This window comes from Aptenodytes forsteri, unplaced genomic scaffold (genome assembly GCF_000699145.1).
Source record: "Aptenodytes forsteri isolate BGI_AS27 unplaced genomic scaffold, ASM69914v1 Scaffold323, whole genome shotgun sequence".
NCBI lineage: Eukaryota > Metazoa > Chordata > Aves > Sphenisciformes > Spheniscidae > Aptenodytes > Aptenodytes forsteri.
Window position 1 is genome coordinate 579,862 of NW_008795323.1, and position 18,843 is coordinate 598,704.

Below are 18,843 nucleotides of genomic sequence, written 5' to 3' on the forward strand. Positions count from 1 at the left end.
TTGTGCCTTTTTTTTTTTTTTTTTTTTTTTTTTTTTTTGAGCTCTTAGTGCATCTTTTACTAGGTGGTGCCTGAAGCACACATTCAGTGAAGCAGTGCGAACATATGGGGCACCCATTTGCTTATTCATTTCTTCTGGCAGCAGCATACAGAATGGGCACTTGTTTCCTCCCTCAGCTGAGCCCTCCTTGTCAACTGAGTCAAACCCAGCACTACCCCTATTAGGGAGCTTTTTTGTTCTACATTTCTACTCCTGGGGTATTTTTTTCTGCCCTTGAGGTATTTTCGTGTGAGTATGGGATCTCTCTTTCCCAGATGCTTTTTTTTTTCCCCCACAGCTCTGTGGTACCTCCTGATTGTAATAACTGTGTCATATATTAGATCTTGGCTTTCCTCTTAGCAAGAAACAGCTTAGTTCTTTGCAGTATCACCCATCTGGCCCCTGGGGAGGCTTTTTGTTCCCAAGGATGCTGAGGTTTCTTCCAGCATGTCCAAAGGTGCCCCATACCCTGGTCCATGCAGGTAAGTTGCATGGACCACAGCTGTGCCCCTAGCTCACACTGTGGAAGATGGGAAGAGGATTCCCCACGACTGTCATGTAGAGCTATCTATAAATTTACCATTACACCCCAAAAGGCAATACTGCCAGTGCTCAGCACTTACTGAGAACTTCAAAGCACAGCTAAACTCATACTGATGGGCAGGACTTTTGCTCAGCCAGCCACCACCAGGGTGCATGGCAGTATCTAAATACCCGAGAAAGGTTTGATTCTTCCAGAAAAGCTGGGATTGGAGAAACAGGTTTAGAGCCAGCCTTCCTGCTCGGCTTCTTCAGCAGATTCACACATAGAGGCTGACAAAACTGTGAGTTTCTCTGGAGCTAATTCTCTCTGGGCTCCAGCCAGCCTGGAAATGATACCGTTCTCACCTTCCTGTGGTAGGTGGAAACAAGGCGGTCAGTCCCTAGGCTGACTAGCTCAACTTAACACTGCATCTCATTCAGCTCTCTGGCTGTCCACATCCCCCATCACAGTAGTGCTGGGTCAGACACAGCTTCTTCACCTTTGTTGGATAGCTTCCTGTATCGAGCAACCAGCTGGCACCTCATGGGATTTACTTTCTGGTTTCAAAACACCTCATGGTTATAGCTCCAAGGGAGCCCGTGTATCTGACTGACCGTGTTTTTCTTGTAGGACCTGGGACTGGAAGGAACATTCCTCAATGAAGTGCTCTATAAAAATGCAACTTTCCTCAACTTGGTGGATCCCATCTCCCATGACTTGCTGATGAGCCTTGCTAGAGATCTGCAGTGTCCCAAAAAGGTGAACCCTTCCCTCGGCTCAATGGACATTTTGCGACATAGCACTGATGCAGAGAGCCCTAATGGGGTGGCTTGTGCTGGGTGGTGCTCTGCAATCCTTCAGAACCAGCCAGTGTATGCCCTTGGAGTGGTAGCATATAGACTGTTGTGCATATTTCTGTAGAAATCAGTTAAAGCTACCTCAGAACACATATGCAACTGAAGGAGGGGGCAGTTATGCACACAGAAATCAGGAATTTACTTTTTGTGCCAATAGTAAACTTGATGACAGGGTACAGGCCAGATAAAAATGTATGGGGTGGATGGTGGTACCATATTCACTGCTATGCCCCAGAGGTTCAAAGCAGCTAGCTTATGGGGGGCTTATGGGGCTGCAGAGGGGAACAGAGATCTCTGCACATCTGACCAGGCTGGTGCCTCTGCAGGAGGAGGACAAGAACCTCTCTCTTCCCAGGCCCTTTGCCATATGTAACTTCCCTAACCCAGCATTACACCCCCCCTATAACCTCCCAAATAAAGAATGGTGCCATAGGAATATATTGCAACTCAGGGTTCAAGAAGCAAATGTGTTACATGCACAGTATCCCTGCACTGCTCTGGCACTTTCCTTCAGAGAATGAGGAGAGCAGAGACAAAGAAAGGCAAGGCTGAGTGCAGACAAACATCACAGATACCACAGTCCCACTGCAACACCAGCATCTACTTCTGTTACCCTTTGCCCCCACAAATACTTGGATTTGCAATACATTCATTTGCTCATCAGGCTTGGCAAGCGTCATGTTTGCTTTATAAGGAGAGCAATAGAGTTAATTTCTTTATTCAAAGGGAGATATTAAGTACACACAGCTCAGAGCAAACAGCAGCACCCTAGGGAATACATTGAATGCCTGGTGTAGATTAGTGGCATTTCTAACCTTGTTCTGCCATCTCCTGAGGCTCTCTGATAACAATTAACCAGTCAGGTCTCAATAGCCAAATTACATTTAGCCAAAGTTTAATCTTCATCATTGGGCTGCAATGCAGCCTGAAAAATCTTCTTTTCAAGTGTAATTTTGTGCAAATTTTATAAGCATCTAAAAAGGAAGGAGGTGGGTTGCAGCAGTAGTACCTCTTAACCATGCTTCACTTGACCTCATCTCCAGCTGTTCTGCCAGACCATTTCCAACCTCGTGCTGTGCCATGCTCTTCAGGGGAGGCAGCATGAGGGGACATTACCCTACTCCAGTACTCAGGTGCCTAGCAGATAACACACTACAATTTTTATATACTGGCAAATACCCCCCTCTATTTTCATGTCTCATAGATGCACATGCTTATCTGCAATGACACATGTGCCATTATATAGATAAGATTTTCCCCATTCCTAAGGAAGATGTTGAGCACCTGAGCTGCCCCTCAAAGCCAACAGGAGTTTAAGGGGTTGGAGAGACTCAGCACCCTACAGCACTAGCACCCTTCCCAGCACAAACATTGGCAGACCACGTCCCCTCTCCGACCCTGGCTGAGCATCTGGTGGGTGTAACTGCATTACAGGCAAGCAGGCTGAGTGCAATTCCCAGTCTGTCTGTGGAAATTAAATCAGTGAGGACACGGGAAGGAACAGGAGTGTAATTCTCAGTTGTGAGCCAACAAACACTTGCAGAGCATCGTGCCAGCTTCTGTGCTGAGGCGTGGTGTGCATGTGCACCCATTTGGAAAGGTTTGCTGTTGTAGGTGACAACAGGGTGCCAGTTGCAGCCTTGCCAGCACAGTAGTAGCCTAGAACAAGGCACCTAACCCAAGGGCATGGGCTAGTCTCCTTGGGGATCCTAGGGGAGCTGGGACAGGGATCAGGGGTGTTCAGCTAAGCACTAAGGCTGGGATCCCTCTCCACTTGGCACAGCAGAACGGCCACATGCTGGCAGTGCATCCCTGGGGAGTTCAGCTGATTCAGTGACTGCTGAGGAGAGTCACAGTGCAGCTGTTGGCCCACAGTACAGCACTTTAACTGCTTGCAATAAAGAATAAATTAGCATATTCCCTGACAGCTTTACTATATGTTTACCTATCAGATCCCTAAATGCACATGTTGCACCACGGCTGGAGGGCAGGTGTCTGTCAGCATTTGGAAAATATGATAGAGGGGGCAGAAATCCCAGCCTTCAGCAGCTGCCGTTTGCCATTCTGCTTCACCAGAGAAAGAGAGGTGCTGTTCAAAGTCATGGCAATAGAGAATGCATGCAAAAATAAACCCAGGAAAGCAGCAACCATCTTGGTGCCATCTTTTCCTGATGAGTTACTGCAGGGGCTGGAGGGAACTGCTGGCATTGGGAAGCTCCCAAACTCAAACCTCCAGGAGCAGAAAGGACTGCAAGGAAGTAAGATGGAGTATGGGGAACTCGCTGGTCCCCTGTCCCAGCATCTCCCAGCTGGAGCATGGCAGGGAACAGAGTCAGGGTGCTGCTGCAGGAGGAGCACGGATGTCCCAGGGCACATCTCTCCCAGCAAGAAGCACCTGGGGGTTGGGGCAAGGGTGCTGACTGCTGAACTTTACACGAGGGGGACACATGGTCAGTCCAAAGACAGTATGCAGTTAGAGTTTGGGAGGCATGGCAACAAGGTAATTGATAGAAATTTAGCATAGTCCTGTAACACAATGAGTTGGCAGCTTGTCTGCCCAGCTGGCGACGGGTGCTGCTGAGGATACAGCAGCAAGGAGCTGAGACACCCATGCTGTCACCACATTGGGCTTTTTTGAAAGTGGAGACCTTTTGAAGAAAAGGGCATAGGGGGTCCCTGCACAGAGCCCTTCTTGCATTGTCAGCCACCCCTGCCTTCCTGGGTGTTGCCTGGCCTAGAGCAGGACCCACTACCACAGCTCTAGAAAATAATCCCCTCTTCTAAGCTCCACTTGCTCCTTGGTAGGGTGTGAAATTGTAGCCCCACTCTGGGCAGGAACATGCTGCCTGGGCTGGGGTCCTTCCTGGCAGTGCAGAGCTCCTACTGCTCCTCCTCCACCCCAGGAGGAGATGGGTTGTGGCAGAGAGGCATCTCAGGCCTTCTCACCATTCCTCTCTCATCCTCTTTTCCTCTTCTCTTCATCTCCTCCCCCATATACATTCCCCTGCTCCACTACCACATCTGTTCCTTTCCCATCTTCCTCTGTCCTCTCCCTTGCCTCCTGTTCTTGCTGTGGTGCACACAGAGGCTAAGCTGTCTCTTTGCTTTCAGGAATATGACCCCTGGAAATCCTCGGACAGGATCTGCAGGCAGCTGATTTACCACCTAACTCCCCACTCGAAATGGCACCGGCATGGCATGCCCCGGAGGAAGTCCCAAGTGTGGTAAGCCGCCTGGCAGGGACAGTGTGGATGGGCATGGAAGGGGATCTGCCAGGAGAAACCATGCTGCAGCCAAGCACTATCCCAGTCTGCCACTACAGCCCTTCTCAGAGAAAGGCAGGGCTTAAAATCTGCATGGCAGCCTCTGCTCAGTCTCTTAGAAAACCTCAGCCAAACGGTGCAGGGTCAGTGCCAACACCCCTCTCCCCGATCTGGTTTGCTATTTACTCCTTTTTATGTAGTCTTACAGTTCCTCAACCTCTCCCAAGTGCATTGAAATCAATCCCACTGAAATGGTGATTGCACAGTGCAGACAACCCTCCCGGCAGAGCTTGCAGGGTGTTTGGCCCTAGGAGCATGGCTAAAGCTGGCAGCCTTGCAGATACATACCCCCATGTGCCGAGCTGAGCCAGCCCCCAGCTTTACATCCCACTTTGTCCTTGTCTATCCCAGTATAACTTCCCTGCCTGCACTACCTGTGCCCTGAGGCACTACCACAAGCTGATCACCCCATTCAGTAGGAACCACTTTGGGGTGGCTGGCAGAGAGGTGACCATCCTTACTTACCTCCCACTTCTCTGCAAGGACCAGGAGAGGGACCAGAGATGATGCAGAGCCTCACGCACAGGGAACCTGACTCTGTGGCACGTTGGCCACGGACAGCTACCGGATGGCAGCTGCTTTCCACTACTACAAACATATTCAGATACCCACACTTGTTCTCTCCTTGACACTTGGTGGCTTTTCTAGCCAGATAAAGAGCAATCCCTACTTTTTTTAAATCTACCCCTTCTCTCCTCATTTTCTTTGAGCAAAACCTGTTCCTGTGACACAGATCACCAGTGGCTGAAGAAAAGACAGAGAAGTAACTAAGAAAAGAGGAGCTCATGTCAGCTCTATTAGCTTCACAGGAATAAATGCAGGATTGGGTAAGAAGAAATGCAAAACTGGCAGCACTCTGAGAATGGCCTTAGGCTTTCCTGAGACTTTCAGAGTCTTTGATGCATGTGCCAGCAACTTAAAATCCCCCATGGGAATTGACATTTCCATCGTACCTTTCATTCTGACTCTGAGGCAGATCCCCAGTGTGTCTTAAGGAATAAAATCCCTAATACCATGATTTCCAGGCCATCTGCCTCTCATACCTGTAGCCCCACTTTGCCACTGAATCTGAGCCCTCTGTGACTTTCAATGCTCTCATCCCCAGCACCCCACAGGGCAGGACTGTTTGTGCCAGTTTGCAGGTGGGAACCACAGCACAGAACAAGACCGAGGGACCAGAACTGAGCGAGTCCTTTTCCAGACCCACTCAGATGACGTTGTCCCTGTGGGATCCTGCAGAGCACTGGAGATGCAGGAAGCAGGTCTGACCTCATCCCTGTCCCCTCCCAAGATAGAGAAGAGAGGCTTAAAGATAAGAATTGCTGGAGACAGGGAGAGCCCTACAGAGGGTGGCTGTCTCCATTCCTTTCCAAGCCTCCTTTTGCTGAAACCCGGCCTCGTTCTGGTTTTCCAAGTGAGAAATCCCTCCCTGCCACTACCTAACTCAACCCTCTGCCCCCGCACTCCTGTTTGCAGGCAGAACAAACCTCTTCTCCAGTTGGACTGTCAGACTGGAGGTGTTCCCTCTGACTGCACAGCCCTGGGAGAGTGGAGGACTGCCTGCTGCAAACTCATCACTTACTAACGACACAGAGAGCAGGTCTGTGTCCAGAGGAAGAGCTCTGGGCCCCATGAGCCCAAATCCCACACAGAGGGGTCAGGCCCAAAGTAATGACCAGGTACAGAGCATCTGTGAGCACAAGCAGGGAGAGGGCACCAAGGCAATGTACAGCGGAGGGAAATATAGGTCTAACGTGGGTGGCCCTGCCTGGCAGCCAGGCCCAGTTGCAAGGTGTTACATAAGGCACAAAATAATTTTGATTATATATATTAACATTAATATATAAATATTAACTATAAAGATGTTAATAGATAAATATTAAACAGCAGAGCTTCCTCTTTTAAGACTGGAGACGAACTGGCTTGCAGTTTGCAGAGTTGGCATCTGAGGTCACTGCAAGAAAATGGTTGTTGCCAGTAGCAGGAAGGCAAGAAATAGCAGCTTCATTTGGAGGTATCAGGACCTAGTTTTGTGCAGCAAGGCTGTTTTTACCTGATCTGAATTCTCCACTTCCCTCTGTCTGCTAGGGGGAGTACTTTACTATAATCTCTGTCTCTGAACCCGTGCCCTTGGCTTGCACCCTTCCTGCCTTCAAGGTTCCGTAAAAAGCATGGGGGTAGCAGCAATACTTTGAAGGCATTTCTAAAATCTAATGGGGATTTGGGACAGCAGGGAGGAATCAGTGCATGGAGACCACATTCAGGAACTGAATTCTCCTCTCACTTTTGCAGTCTCCTGGGCTTTGGCTTCTGGTTTTCACAGAGCTGATGCAGGACACCCTTGTTCTCTTCTGAAATGCGATTTCTGCTTTCTGGCAGCATGTCAGATGGGTCCGGGAGATAATTAACAAGCCCAGCCATACAGAGAGCTTAGAGCATCTGCCAGGTTTTAATTATGTTTGGGCTGTTACGGAGATGTGGTATGGGTGATGGAAAGGACCTGCAATACTGGAGCCAGATCACACATCAGGTGTTCCTCCCCACTGCCAAATAGCAAACCAGTGGGTCAGAAACAAACTACCTGTAATTACATCCCCATCTACTATCAGTGGGTCCCAAAACACCCAGCAAGCACAAACCTGAGCCACTCATGAACTCATAAAGCAGAAAGGATAAGATACATTTCTCCTGTTTCGATACACAGCAATGCCAGGACATCTGGAACTGTAAACTCTATTAAGAACCAATCATACTTCCACCAAGCAGGAATAGTCTTATGCTCTTCATGCTATAGAGCCCAACCAGATACTAAATATTCACAAACAGACTAAGTCAGCAAGCATCAAATGCAAGAGCCTCCAGATGTACACAGATATGTTCCTCTAGACCCGCTTAACCACAAACCTGCTCACCACTAAAGCCAGAGGCCCCACTTGCTTCCACTACCACGTTAAATACTGATGTATTCAACCCAGGGCTATGACTGCAGCAAAGGTGCAATGTGCCTTGCACAGGACACAGTGGGCTGCTCTTTATCCTGTTTAGCCATTCCTCTAAAGAGCTACCGACAGAAGTGACTGTAATACGGCACCTGGCCCTGAGTCTGGGAGAGAAGTCAGGCCACATGTTATTATCAGCTGAATGCCCAAGGCCAGAAGCAGAGTCCATACAGAAACGTGGAAGGAGAAAGCTTATTGCAGCACAGTTGACTCAGTGCAACAGCAGCTGAAGCAAGGAGGAGAGATCCAGCCCAGGCTGTGTCTGGTTTCTCTGCTTGATTAAACTGTCAAAGGTGATGCTGGGAGGCAGTTTGCCCTCTGCACCCATGCTAGTGGGTTCTTGACAGTGGCTGTCTGCCTTGTACAATGAAGGGTTAGCAGTGTCAGCTGTGCAGCCACCCAAAGAGACTATTTCAGCTGCCCAGGTGATACCCGGATACATTTGTCACACTGAAAGCAAAGGGTTCAATTCTCCTTTCCTGCAAAATCCTGTCTCAGGTCTGCAGCTTCCAGTCAACAGCCTGCACCCCACCTTGCAGCTGACCCTGCTTGGGTTGGCTGCCTAACCAAACAGGGAAGTCGAGCTCTTGGGGGATTGACTGGTGGTTTTAAAATTAAAAACTCAAAAGCTGGAGGATAAGATTTCCACAGCAGGGACCAGCATGACCTTACTGCACAATTGTCAGTCCCTTATATCCTAACGGGAATTCAGTTTTAGCACCATTTTACAGTTGTATAGATCACTCACATTTAATGAGCAGAATACATCCTAGAGTGTTGTATAACTCCAGCTTCGCTTTCTCATTAAATTGATGTTTATAGTGTAAAGAGTAATGGATTAAGAAATGCTCCTCTCTGCAGACATAGGCTTTTTAGGCTATCAACACCACTTCTGTGTTATTTTGACAGATGCAGAATTTTTGGTTATTATTAATTCTTGTTTTCAGAAGTCTTGAGGATTCCTTAATTCAGCATTGCAGGAGAACTACGAGTTCTAGTGCAAGTGCCACCATCTGCATCCCTGAATCCAGGAGTATATTACTTTGAGGGCAAAGCCACACTGGACTGCAATTCAGAGTGGAGAGGGAGAAGGGTACCAGGTGAAGGCAACATTTGTCTGGAGAGCTAGATCACAGCCTAGTACTGCAATCAAGAAGCTGTGGATTACAACTGAGATGTCTTGGCAAAGCCACATCAGGGAACCTTATGTATCTTCCACTTGCATCATCCCCAGAGCTGGCTACTTCTGTGTAACTACTTTCTTTCTTGAGTGCAAAGGATCAAACCTGACTCCACAAAACATGCAGGCAGTAAACACAAAGTGATCTTTACAACCAGGGTGTTCCTAGCACAGAAAAACACCCCAGATTTTTCACAGTGACTGGTTCTGGAAGAGCAAAGGCAGCTGTGTGCATGGAGTTAGTAACTCCCAAACTGTATGCATCTAGGCCTTCCTTTTCACAAGTCTCACCACAGTTTTACTTTGCTCATCTGAGTGAATTTCGTTTTGAAACATCTTGGCTAATCCAAAGCTCAGTGGAGAACAGAGTATCCCTTCTGGGCTCATTGCTCTGTTTCTCAGATATTGATGTGCATTGTTCAGACATTGCAACATTAGATGCACTTTTAAAATGCAATGAAAGCACTTGTGTCTAGAAGACTGCAAGGAAACAGCTCCAAAGGGCTTTTGATCTTTGTTTTGGTTTTTTTTTCCTCCTTGAAAACATCACTCAGGGCTGCAGATGACAGCTCTGGCAGATTAGATCCTAGCCTTCACATGGCATGAGGTGAATATTAACTAGAGCTTCATGTCACCCTTATGCAACAGGGTAAATAGGCACCATCATTCTTGCTCTAGAGATAGGAAGCCAAGTTCGGGAATACCAGTCAGTTAACTAAAGCCACATGGTAATAGTCATACGGGAGTACAGGAACTGCCCCACACAATTTTTTCAAGAAGCTGCTGTTCACAGAGATGTCAGCTGGACAGACACGAGCTGGTGAATAAATTGTGGAGCGAGGCAGGAACTGTCCCCTCCCCTCATCTTACAGTGCAGAGAGACCCAAACACTACCTATGATCAGGGTTCCCAGCAGCATCAAGAGGCAGGTCCATCTGCAAAGGCTGTTGGAGATGGTAGAAAGGGTAATCCAGCAGCTTGACACTGCCCTGTCGCAGATCAGAAGAAAAAGTCCAAGACTGACAGGCAGGAGAAGCAGGACACTTTGATAGAGAGAGAGACAATGAGTGAAATAATGGAGGCTGGGTGGCAGATGGTAGCTAAAGGGAATCAGCAGAGACCTTGTGCCTTCATGACTTTTAGTTGAAGGTCTGACAAGGACATAGGCTGATACCTGACATTTACAGTGAGGAGGTAGCATTACTCCCTGCTTTGCTAGGATAGACCTAAATAATGAGGGGAGACAACCAGAGGTCTTGGATGGATCAAGTGGCAACAGGAGGAAGGCCAAGGGTTCACAGCTCTCTGGAACACAGCTTCAAGGACAGAGTGAAGATGACAGCAGAGCCAGGAGGAGGAGAGGCATCCGGCTGCATCATCACCTACAGATATCCACGTCCCATCCCAGTTGCAGAGGGAGGGTGGTAGGAGAAAGGCCACCTTTGCACTCCCTTCTCTCCACAGCGAGGGATCTCCGCACAGTTGATGAAAAGAGCTTGGGTGCAAGGATGGAAATGTGACTAAGGGAATTCTCATGGAAGTGGCCTGTTTGTGCACTGCCTCCATCTTTACGGAGGTGCTGGGCCCAGCCTCAGAACAGCTCGGGCTGGGTTAGTCTAGGTCAGTGCTTTTGAGGCTTCTCTTTCCTTTTTTATGTCTCACTAGAGGCAGCTAAAGCCAGCCCTGCACAGCAGCACCCTGTGCCACAGGGAAGCAAAGCAAGCAGATTACGCTAAGCAGGCGATTAAAAAGCCCGGAGTCGATCCCCTAAATCACTGCTCAAAGCAGAGAAGCCATCCCAACGTGCCTGTCACTAGGTTCTATGCAAGAAAGAGCAGCCAAGAGATACCTGGCTCATGGCTAATTAGCCACTACTGGCAGTGCCTGTTAATGAAGGAGGGGATGCACAGTGATGGGATTCTCTGGTATCAGGAAAATTTTACATTTGGAGGCAAATTAAATGTAAAAATAAGAGGGAGAGGTGGAGAAAGCTGGTAATTCCCTAGAGAGGCAGGCAGGGAGTAGTGGGCACCCCTCATTACTGAAATCCTATCTGACTCTTACCGTCTCCTCCCAGTCTCTCTCCATAGCAGAGACAAGGAAATGAGGCTGGGACTCCAGGAACCTGAACATTCTTGGGCTGAACAAGCTCCTCCAAACCCCACAAAGCTAACAAGAGGTCAAGCACAGCTGTGGCTGCTGCAAGTCCCAACAGAGCAACAATCAGGAGTCATTACACCCCTTCCCTGCAGCCACCAAAGACTTTAGCTGATGAGCAAGAAGTTGAAGGGATTCAGTGCTAATAAAGAAGTGTGCTGAGCCCTCAGCTTCATGGACTCAGAGAAGCACTTGGAAGAGGGCCTAAGGGTTAGGCCCCTTGGGACAGGTCCTGGAGACAAACAACTAGCAATTAATTTCAGGTCTCCTAACTGTTTCATCTCAAGACAGCTCTGAATTTGCTTACGTTAGCTGAGTTCCCAGGAGGCAGGAACAGCGACTGAGCCTTATTTGGGGAGAAGAAGATTTTTATCCCAGAAAAAAGCCAAGGGAGACACAAGATGGTTTCATCCCTTTCCTGGCCCACATTTCTGACTGAGAGATAGAAAACCTTCTTCCAACACCTGCAGGTCACTCAGACCCCTGTGCTGTCTGGACTGATCCTGGGTGGATCTCATATGACCAGGCTCATGGTGCAGCCTGGGGACTGCTGACTAATACCCGCTGAAGAATAGAGTTGGCACCTAGGGAAGGGATAAGTGGGAGAAAGGTCAGACCCCAAGGAAGGAGTTGGGAACGAAGCAAGGAACAACTTGTTTCACATGAGAAACAAGGAGATGTACCTAGAAGAGCTCTCACCCCTCAGGAGGGCTGGACTAGGGTTTCAAGCAGGGTGCTGGTCCGCTATACGCAGGAGGGCAGGCAGGCACCGTTCCTCACTGGATGCTGCATCTAGCTCCATGCAGGCAGTAGGGGACAGGCTGCTGATTGCCCTTGCTTCTTGCTCAGAGTTTCACAGAATTTCTCACTTGCAGCCATTTCTCCAGCATGTGAGGGAGTGGGGGGTTGTTTCCTCTCTAAGCTTGCTGCACATAATACAAACACAGTCTGCTTCCCTGCATCCAGGGTCCAGATCCTTGTTCGATGCAAATCCCCACAATTATAAATCTGCACACAGCACCAGCTGCGGTAGCATTAGGTTAATCCAGCCTCCAGTGCTTTGCAGTCCTCTGCCCACAAGTCCCATGGGCATCAAGAGCCACGTCGCTAAGTAGCTGTTTTGTCTCACACAAAGAAAAAAGCTTCTGCAGCTGAAGCAATCTTTAAGCCTATTTTACTTGCAGAAATTAGGGGATAATAGATGACCCATTTCCCTGGAAATAAACTTGGCATTTTCTCAGCTGCTGCACAAGTGTCTGAGAGCTTGGTGTCCTGTGTATCGTGCCACCCCCCCCAAGAGAAATAGAGCTTAGCAGAGCTCCAAAAAAATACGAAGCGTCAGATAATTCAGAGTAAAGCATCTACCCACATCTCCCTGTCCTTTTTCTGACAGCAGATATATTTACCTCTAAAGCAATAGAGGAGAAGGAGTGGGCAGCTATTCTGTACCCTGCCCCAGAGATGGTATTTAGCTGCGCCTCTTGGAGCTGCACAGAAACACCAAGGAGGCGAGGAGGAGAGCTGCCAGGGTTCACAGCATGCGTGGGGCGTCAGATCTCATGCTTCAGCACTTACCAGAGAGCTGAGGGCCTGGCTGCAGCATTAGGGGCTATGTCCACCAGGGCGAGGCTTCTACAGACACATCCCTACAAAAGGCATTTTTATAGGCAAGAGAACTTAAACACAGGAGGAGCCCACAGTACTGAGCTAGGAGGCCCAGAATCATCCTGGCAGGTACAGCAATGAGGGCAAAAGGAAGCAGCGAAAACACAGGAAAGGAAAGAAAAACAAGCCAGCAAAGGAGGGAGGGCGGGCTCTGGCACAGGACAGGAGGGTTTAAGCACATTCAGCCAGGAGCAGTCCAGTCTGGAGAATCAATTACGGGAAGATAATTTGTCTGCTTGATTTAAGCCTCCTTGGGGTATTGGCTTGTTGCTGGGGAGAGCAGCAGAAGGTACCTGCTCTGGTCAGAGCACGATCCATGACTTATTACTGCAGTCCCTGCATAGCAGTCGACAGGAGGGGAGGTTTAACAGGGAAAGACAGACAAGCACATTGCTTTTGTCCTTCTGACATTTCCCCTCACTTATCACTGTTTGCACTTGGAGCCAAGTCACTCAAAAGGGGACCCCAAGAGCCATTAAAACTTACCCCCTGTTAAGAAAGCTGCTGTTGCAGACACAGCAGGAAAAACGGCACCTGAATGCTGAGGCCCGGCAGAGGGAGCGGTGCCGGCTCAGACATGCCCTCCAGTGGTCCCCACTCCAGCCTGGTTCCCATCCCAAACTGGGAGCTCTAAGGCTTGTTCCTTGTAGCTTTACAATAGGAAGGTCAGAGGAGTCTTTGCACAGATTCAGATAAGGCTTGGGGCCGGGGGGGGGGGCGGGGGGGGGGGGGCCACCCACGTTTATGTAGAGTTGAGAAGGGGGGGGGGGGGGGTTTGGGGAAAGGGGGAGGGGGGGGGGGGGGGGGGGGGGGGGGGGGGGGAGTGTGTGTCCCCCTACGTTTATGTCTCCTTTCTGCCCCTTGCCCAGGATCTGCCATGGGTAGACAGCAACTGGGAAGAGAATTTCCAGGAGCCACAGGCTGTGTTTGCACAAAACAGGCACTGAAGTAATTACAGGCTTGCTTCTATGGTTGTTTATCCTGTACCCCCTCACCTCCCCAACAAAGCCTTGCTCTAAACCAGTGTGTGTCCCCCTACGTTTATGTCTCCTTTCTGCCCCTTGCCCAGGATCTGCCATGGGTAGACAGCAACTGGGAAGAGAATTTCCAGGAGCCACAGGCTGTGTTTGCACAAAACAGGCACTGAAGTAATTACAGGCTTGCTTCTATGGTTGTTTATCCTGTACCCCCTCACCTCCCCAACAAAGCCTTGCTCTAAACCAATACAGGCCAGAGAAGGCTTCTGTCTCATCTCTTGTACCAGCCCCTACTGGATTTAGGGGACGATTTCCCCTATGCAGTCAGGTTTACACTCAAGGTTCCTTTCTCCCTGCTTAATCTGACCAATATGAATGCACACCTCCACTATGCATTTGATGCTTGGTTTTGCTAGAACAACAAGTACTCCATATCAAACACCCAGATAAAACATCTAGCACAGCTAAAGGGATAACGTTGTGCCAGGGGAGACCTGAGACTCTTCCAGCTTTAAGGCCAGTCCCTGATAGATTTTATACAAGTTGAACCCTCTTTTGTAGTAGATTGTGCTACACCACTGCCAGTGGTTGGTGACAAACTATACAAAAAAACCCACACATTGTTTTTCCAGGAGAGTTGAAATACAGCTCCCAGGCAGCCTGGGCTGATAGCAAGCATCCCTTGGATTACCAGGAAAAGGGCGGCTAGCCCAGTGCCATCCAGACTGCAGCATGCACAGTTCAGAACTCCTACTGCTATTGTAGCAGCTAAGAGAACTGCACTGCTGCTATGGGCAATGTGGTTGATTAATTCTTCACAGTCTTGTCTCTGGGGCCCTGATATTGGAGAGAATCTTCAAGTGAAGGCCCTTTGGAGAACTCACTTGTGTGCTTTCAGACCAATTATAATTCACCAGTACATCAGTCTCTGTTGTTTGACAGTATAGGACAAGCACTGCTCCCCTTGCCCCTCCCGTGATCCACTGAGGAGTAGTCTGGGTCATGTAAAGTGTAAACATTTAGTAAGTACTACATAAGGCTTTTTTAAACCTTTAGGTCTGAATGTAGGTTATTCCATGCTGTTATTACCTCCCTACAATGAGAGTTCATTAGCTCAAATGCATGCTTGCAGATACAACCTCAGCCTTGCACAGTGAATTCCCACAGGAAGCACAAAGACACATAGAAGTAGCCTGAACAAAGTGCTGCTAAACACAGAGCAGGAATTTGTGAGCTTGAGAGTTGACAGGGCAGGCCATGAGGTCTTTCCACCTCACACTCCTATGAGGAAGCACAGCTACAGGTTTGCCAGTGTTGAATGTGTCCATGAAGGGCTGTTGCCTGCACTGATGCACATTTATTCACTTGTATTATCACATGCTCATAGGGGATTATTAAGGACTGAAATTTCCAGGATGCCATGAACTGCATATGTAAAGCAAAGCTGTAGAGGCAGCGTCACATCCTCTCCACAACTGCAGAAGGGCCTGGCAACACTAAGGCTCGTAGGGACATTCTCACCTGCCATGGGAGCTCCTGCGGTGCTGCAGCCTCCTCCAAGGAAATTGCATGTCCCCATGTACCCATTGCTCTCAGGGACTGGCTGTGCCACAGGTGTGCAGGACACTACAGAGAGCCAGATAGGAAGAGTGGGGACCTTCAAATTGGTGGTTAATTCTTAGCCCACCCTGCTCCTCCCAAGCTCAACAAGGCACTTACAGACCCACTGAGCACATGATTAATGACACTAGCGGGGGTCCTACTAGGGCTCCCATATCCTTAAAGCTAGATGTGTCTGAAAGGACAGCAAGACTACTATCATTCACACTAAGGGATTAGGTTCTCATATGTTACACCAATACACATTTCTACTCAATCTTGCAACATATCCCCACCAGCTCCTATAGCCCCACAGCTCCCACTTTTCACAGCACTCTCACAAACTCACAGTCCATCATCAAACTCCACATCCCACTCCCTTTGCATACCCAACAACCCCATAGCACAACTTCGCCTGCTGTACAGCTTGCCTACCTCCTCCTTACTCCACTTGCCAGGCAGAGAGCAAACAAAATATCTGAAACCAACTCTCTAGATTTCTTTTAGCACCCTTATGCCCTCCTCACAGCTGCAGCAGATCCCAGATGATCTGCTGACCAGAGAGACCCAAATAGGCAGCCACTGGTGCTGCTTACTGACTAGTGCTGCTTGGGAAGGCTTTTAAAGGGACATGCAGTAAATCCGCTCCTGGAGTGCAGTTTGCCTATAGATTGTTTTCCTGGTAAAATATCCATTTTTCAGCCTTTTAACACTGCTGTCCTCTGCAGTAGCCCTGCAGCACAGTCTCTTTGCAACAGGCCTTGGCATTCACCTGGAGAGGTGGCACACAAACAGCCCCCACATGGTGCAAACCAGTGCACTTGGAAAGTTTGCCTGCCTTGGTTATTTTTGCTTTCCATGCCTGAGCATCTGTACGTGCACATACAGACAAACCCTTTGAAATGTGCTAGTGGAAGACACTTTAGCATCCTGTGTTTAGCCAGTTTTGGCAAAGTTGATGTGTAAGTAAGTGCTGAGAATATATGGGAAAGCCCCAGGACACAGTCTGCCCAGAGGCATGGTGCAAACCTTGTGCTTGTTTCCCAAATGAGACCCGTTAACCCTTTGCTTAACGTTCTAGCCCATGTAGTTAATGTGTTCTCCCCTGTCCCAAGTGATCTGTCACTTGGGTGAGAGATGGATGAGAGTGGTCCCCTTAATGATTTCTCTCTCTACCCCTTTCCATCATTAGCCTGAAGACCAGCCTGCAGAAGAAGGTGAGCCAGGACTCCATGGATTTGTCAGGGATCCCCCTGACCATGCGGGATGTCCACCGCATGGCCTACTACCTGCAGAACAATGGGGACCACCTCACCTCTGTGGACCTGAGTTTCACCGAGCTGAATGACGACATGGTGCGCCTGCTGCTGCCCTTCCTCTGGGCACTACCCAAGCTCACTCACCTTTCCCTCAATGGCAACCGACTGACGCGGGCGACCATGAAGGAGCTGACTGACACCATGAAGGACATGAACAAGTTCCCTTGCCTGGCCTGGGTTGACCTCGGCAACAACGTGGATGTCTCCTCCATGCCACAGCCATTGCTCGTGGGCCTGCGCAAGCGCCTCAGCCAGCAGACCACACTGCCTACCATCTATGAGGCGCTTGACTGCGACTCAGAGATCTCCAGCGGGCATGAGGGCAGCCAGCCAGAGGACGAAGCAGCAGGAAGCACCCCGCCACGTGCTTTCTCTCAGCAGGGCTGCGAGAGGTGACTGGACAACAGGCCGGCGCTGGCACACTGAAGCTGCCCCAAGGAGAAGTCTTGAGTACAAACATCAAGCAGAGGGCCAGCTTTACCGGCTTCCTTTGGCTCTTTTCTCTCGCCTTCCCTGACATCTCCCCCCCCACTTGCTGTGAGACAAAAGCCTGTCGTCCCCCCACAACGTGCTCCGCTCCCTCCCTCACTGCCAAACCCATTGCCCACGTTCCAGAGAGGAACCAGTGACTTACAGTGAACCTGGTCCCCAGGCAGGGTCTCACTGGAAGACGGGAAAAGACCTGTCGGAGTCAAGAATATCCTCCAGCAGCCATTGGGTTGAGGGAAAGGGATGGGGGGGAACCTAAAACAGAAACAGGCTTGTAGTTTACTTCCTTTCTTCCTTTTCCTATGCACCTTGGAAACCTTGGGACCTGCAGCCTTGAGTGTGAAAGGAGGTACCCCAAGAGCCTAGCTGCTGTGGAGCTTAGTTGAAGGGCTCAGAGGCCAGAGCTGGAGCCCGGCAGTGTGTCTCCCTCTTGTGTCTGGCTCCTTTTGTTTTGTTTTTTTCCTATTGTGTGTTTTGTATTAACGTCTGAACAAAGGGACTTGGTCAGAGACCATTGGATTGCATAGGCTGGGGCGGACACATGGCTTGGAACTGCAGCATCAGGATATTTGCTGTGTGACCGGGGTGAGAGGGAGGGGAAGGAGGTATGTGTTGGTGGGAGCATGGGGGATGGGATGAGTTGGGATGGGATGGGAGGAGGGGGGAGGAAAGGGAGGGGGAACAGTCTCGTGGATTAGCAGGATTGGTTTCAAAAACTGTGCTTTTGTACTAAAATTACAAGTTCCAAGTGAAATTGAGGAAAAGCAGACAGCTAAGAGCATAACTGTGGCACTAGAGGAGCAAGTAGTGAACGTGCCAGAGGTGGGCACTTCCCAAACTAAAGCGCAAAGCTTTGGCTCCTCATGGCATATTACATACCTCGTAATACAGACATGACATGAGCAGCTGCATTGCCATTTCCAATGCTGTCCAAAAACCAAACCACTGATGCAATATTTCTAGTGTTTTCCACATTGCTCATGCTCTATGTAAACATAATAAACAGTTCTCTTGGACATGAGCGTGAAGCACTACAGAGTCTGAGTATCTGGGTTGTTCACAAATCAAGCCAGCAGCCCAGACACTGCAAGAATATGGACCAGTAGTCCTCATGCAGTGCCTGAGCAGTGTGGGAGAGGATCAGCAGGTACCATTCACATTGGTGAGAGCAGTTCATTCCTCTAAGGAAGGTGAAACATGGATATTCATTTGTGGTAGGCTGCCGCCCTTCATGTTGCAAGGTCCTGGTACAAATAAACTGATCAGACTTTAGCTGATAAGTCAAGTCCTCTCAATTATCTGTCCCCACAGGAATTCAGAGAGCAGATATGGTTTTGAAAGAGTTAAAAGTTAAAGAAATCAGACATATTAAAAACCCCATATAAATCTGGCCCTCCTAAATTAACAATGGTAACTTTGCCTTCCTCTGCTGATTCTCTCTGGGAGTCTCAACACATATAAGCAACTCTCATATACTAAGCCACACAAATCCACATGAAATAGATACACCTTTCATGTTCCTTGCTGATTTTACAAGACATTGCAAGAAGCAAATCAGTGATATTTATCAAGTGACTTATCCCCTTTGGACCAAGAGTGTGAGGGCACTGGAAGGTATCAGTGTCTCTGATCAACCACCAAAAGCCCCAAATAAATCCAGTCCCCTGAGGAAGAAAGCTGGGTTTAGAGACACTGTGCTGACTATTACAACCTGAC

The 18,843-nt window shown here is 49.0% G+C and overlaps 1 protein-coding gene across 1 annotated transcript; it reads left to right on the top strand.

The window, feature by feature from the left end:
• Window positions 1–515: 515 nt before the first annotated feature.
• LRRC75B (leucine rich repeat containing 75B) lies at window positions 516–17,160 on the top strand. The gene is made up of 4 exons (XM_009280029.2): window positions 516–521; window positions 1,193–1,321; window positions 4,531–4,643; window positions 16,512–17,160. Exons 1-4 carry the CDS (start codon window positions 516–518, stop codon window positions 17,032–17,034), a joined length of 771 nt encoding a protein of 256 aa, XP_009278304.1. The 3' UTR covers window positions 17,035–17,160.
• The last annotated feature ends 1,683 nt before the right edge of the window (window positions 17,161–18,843 follow it).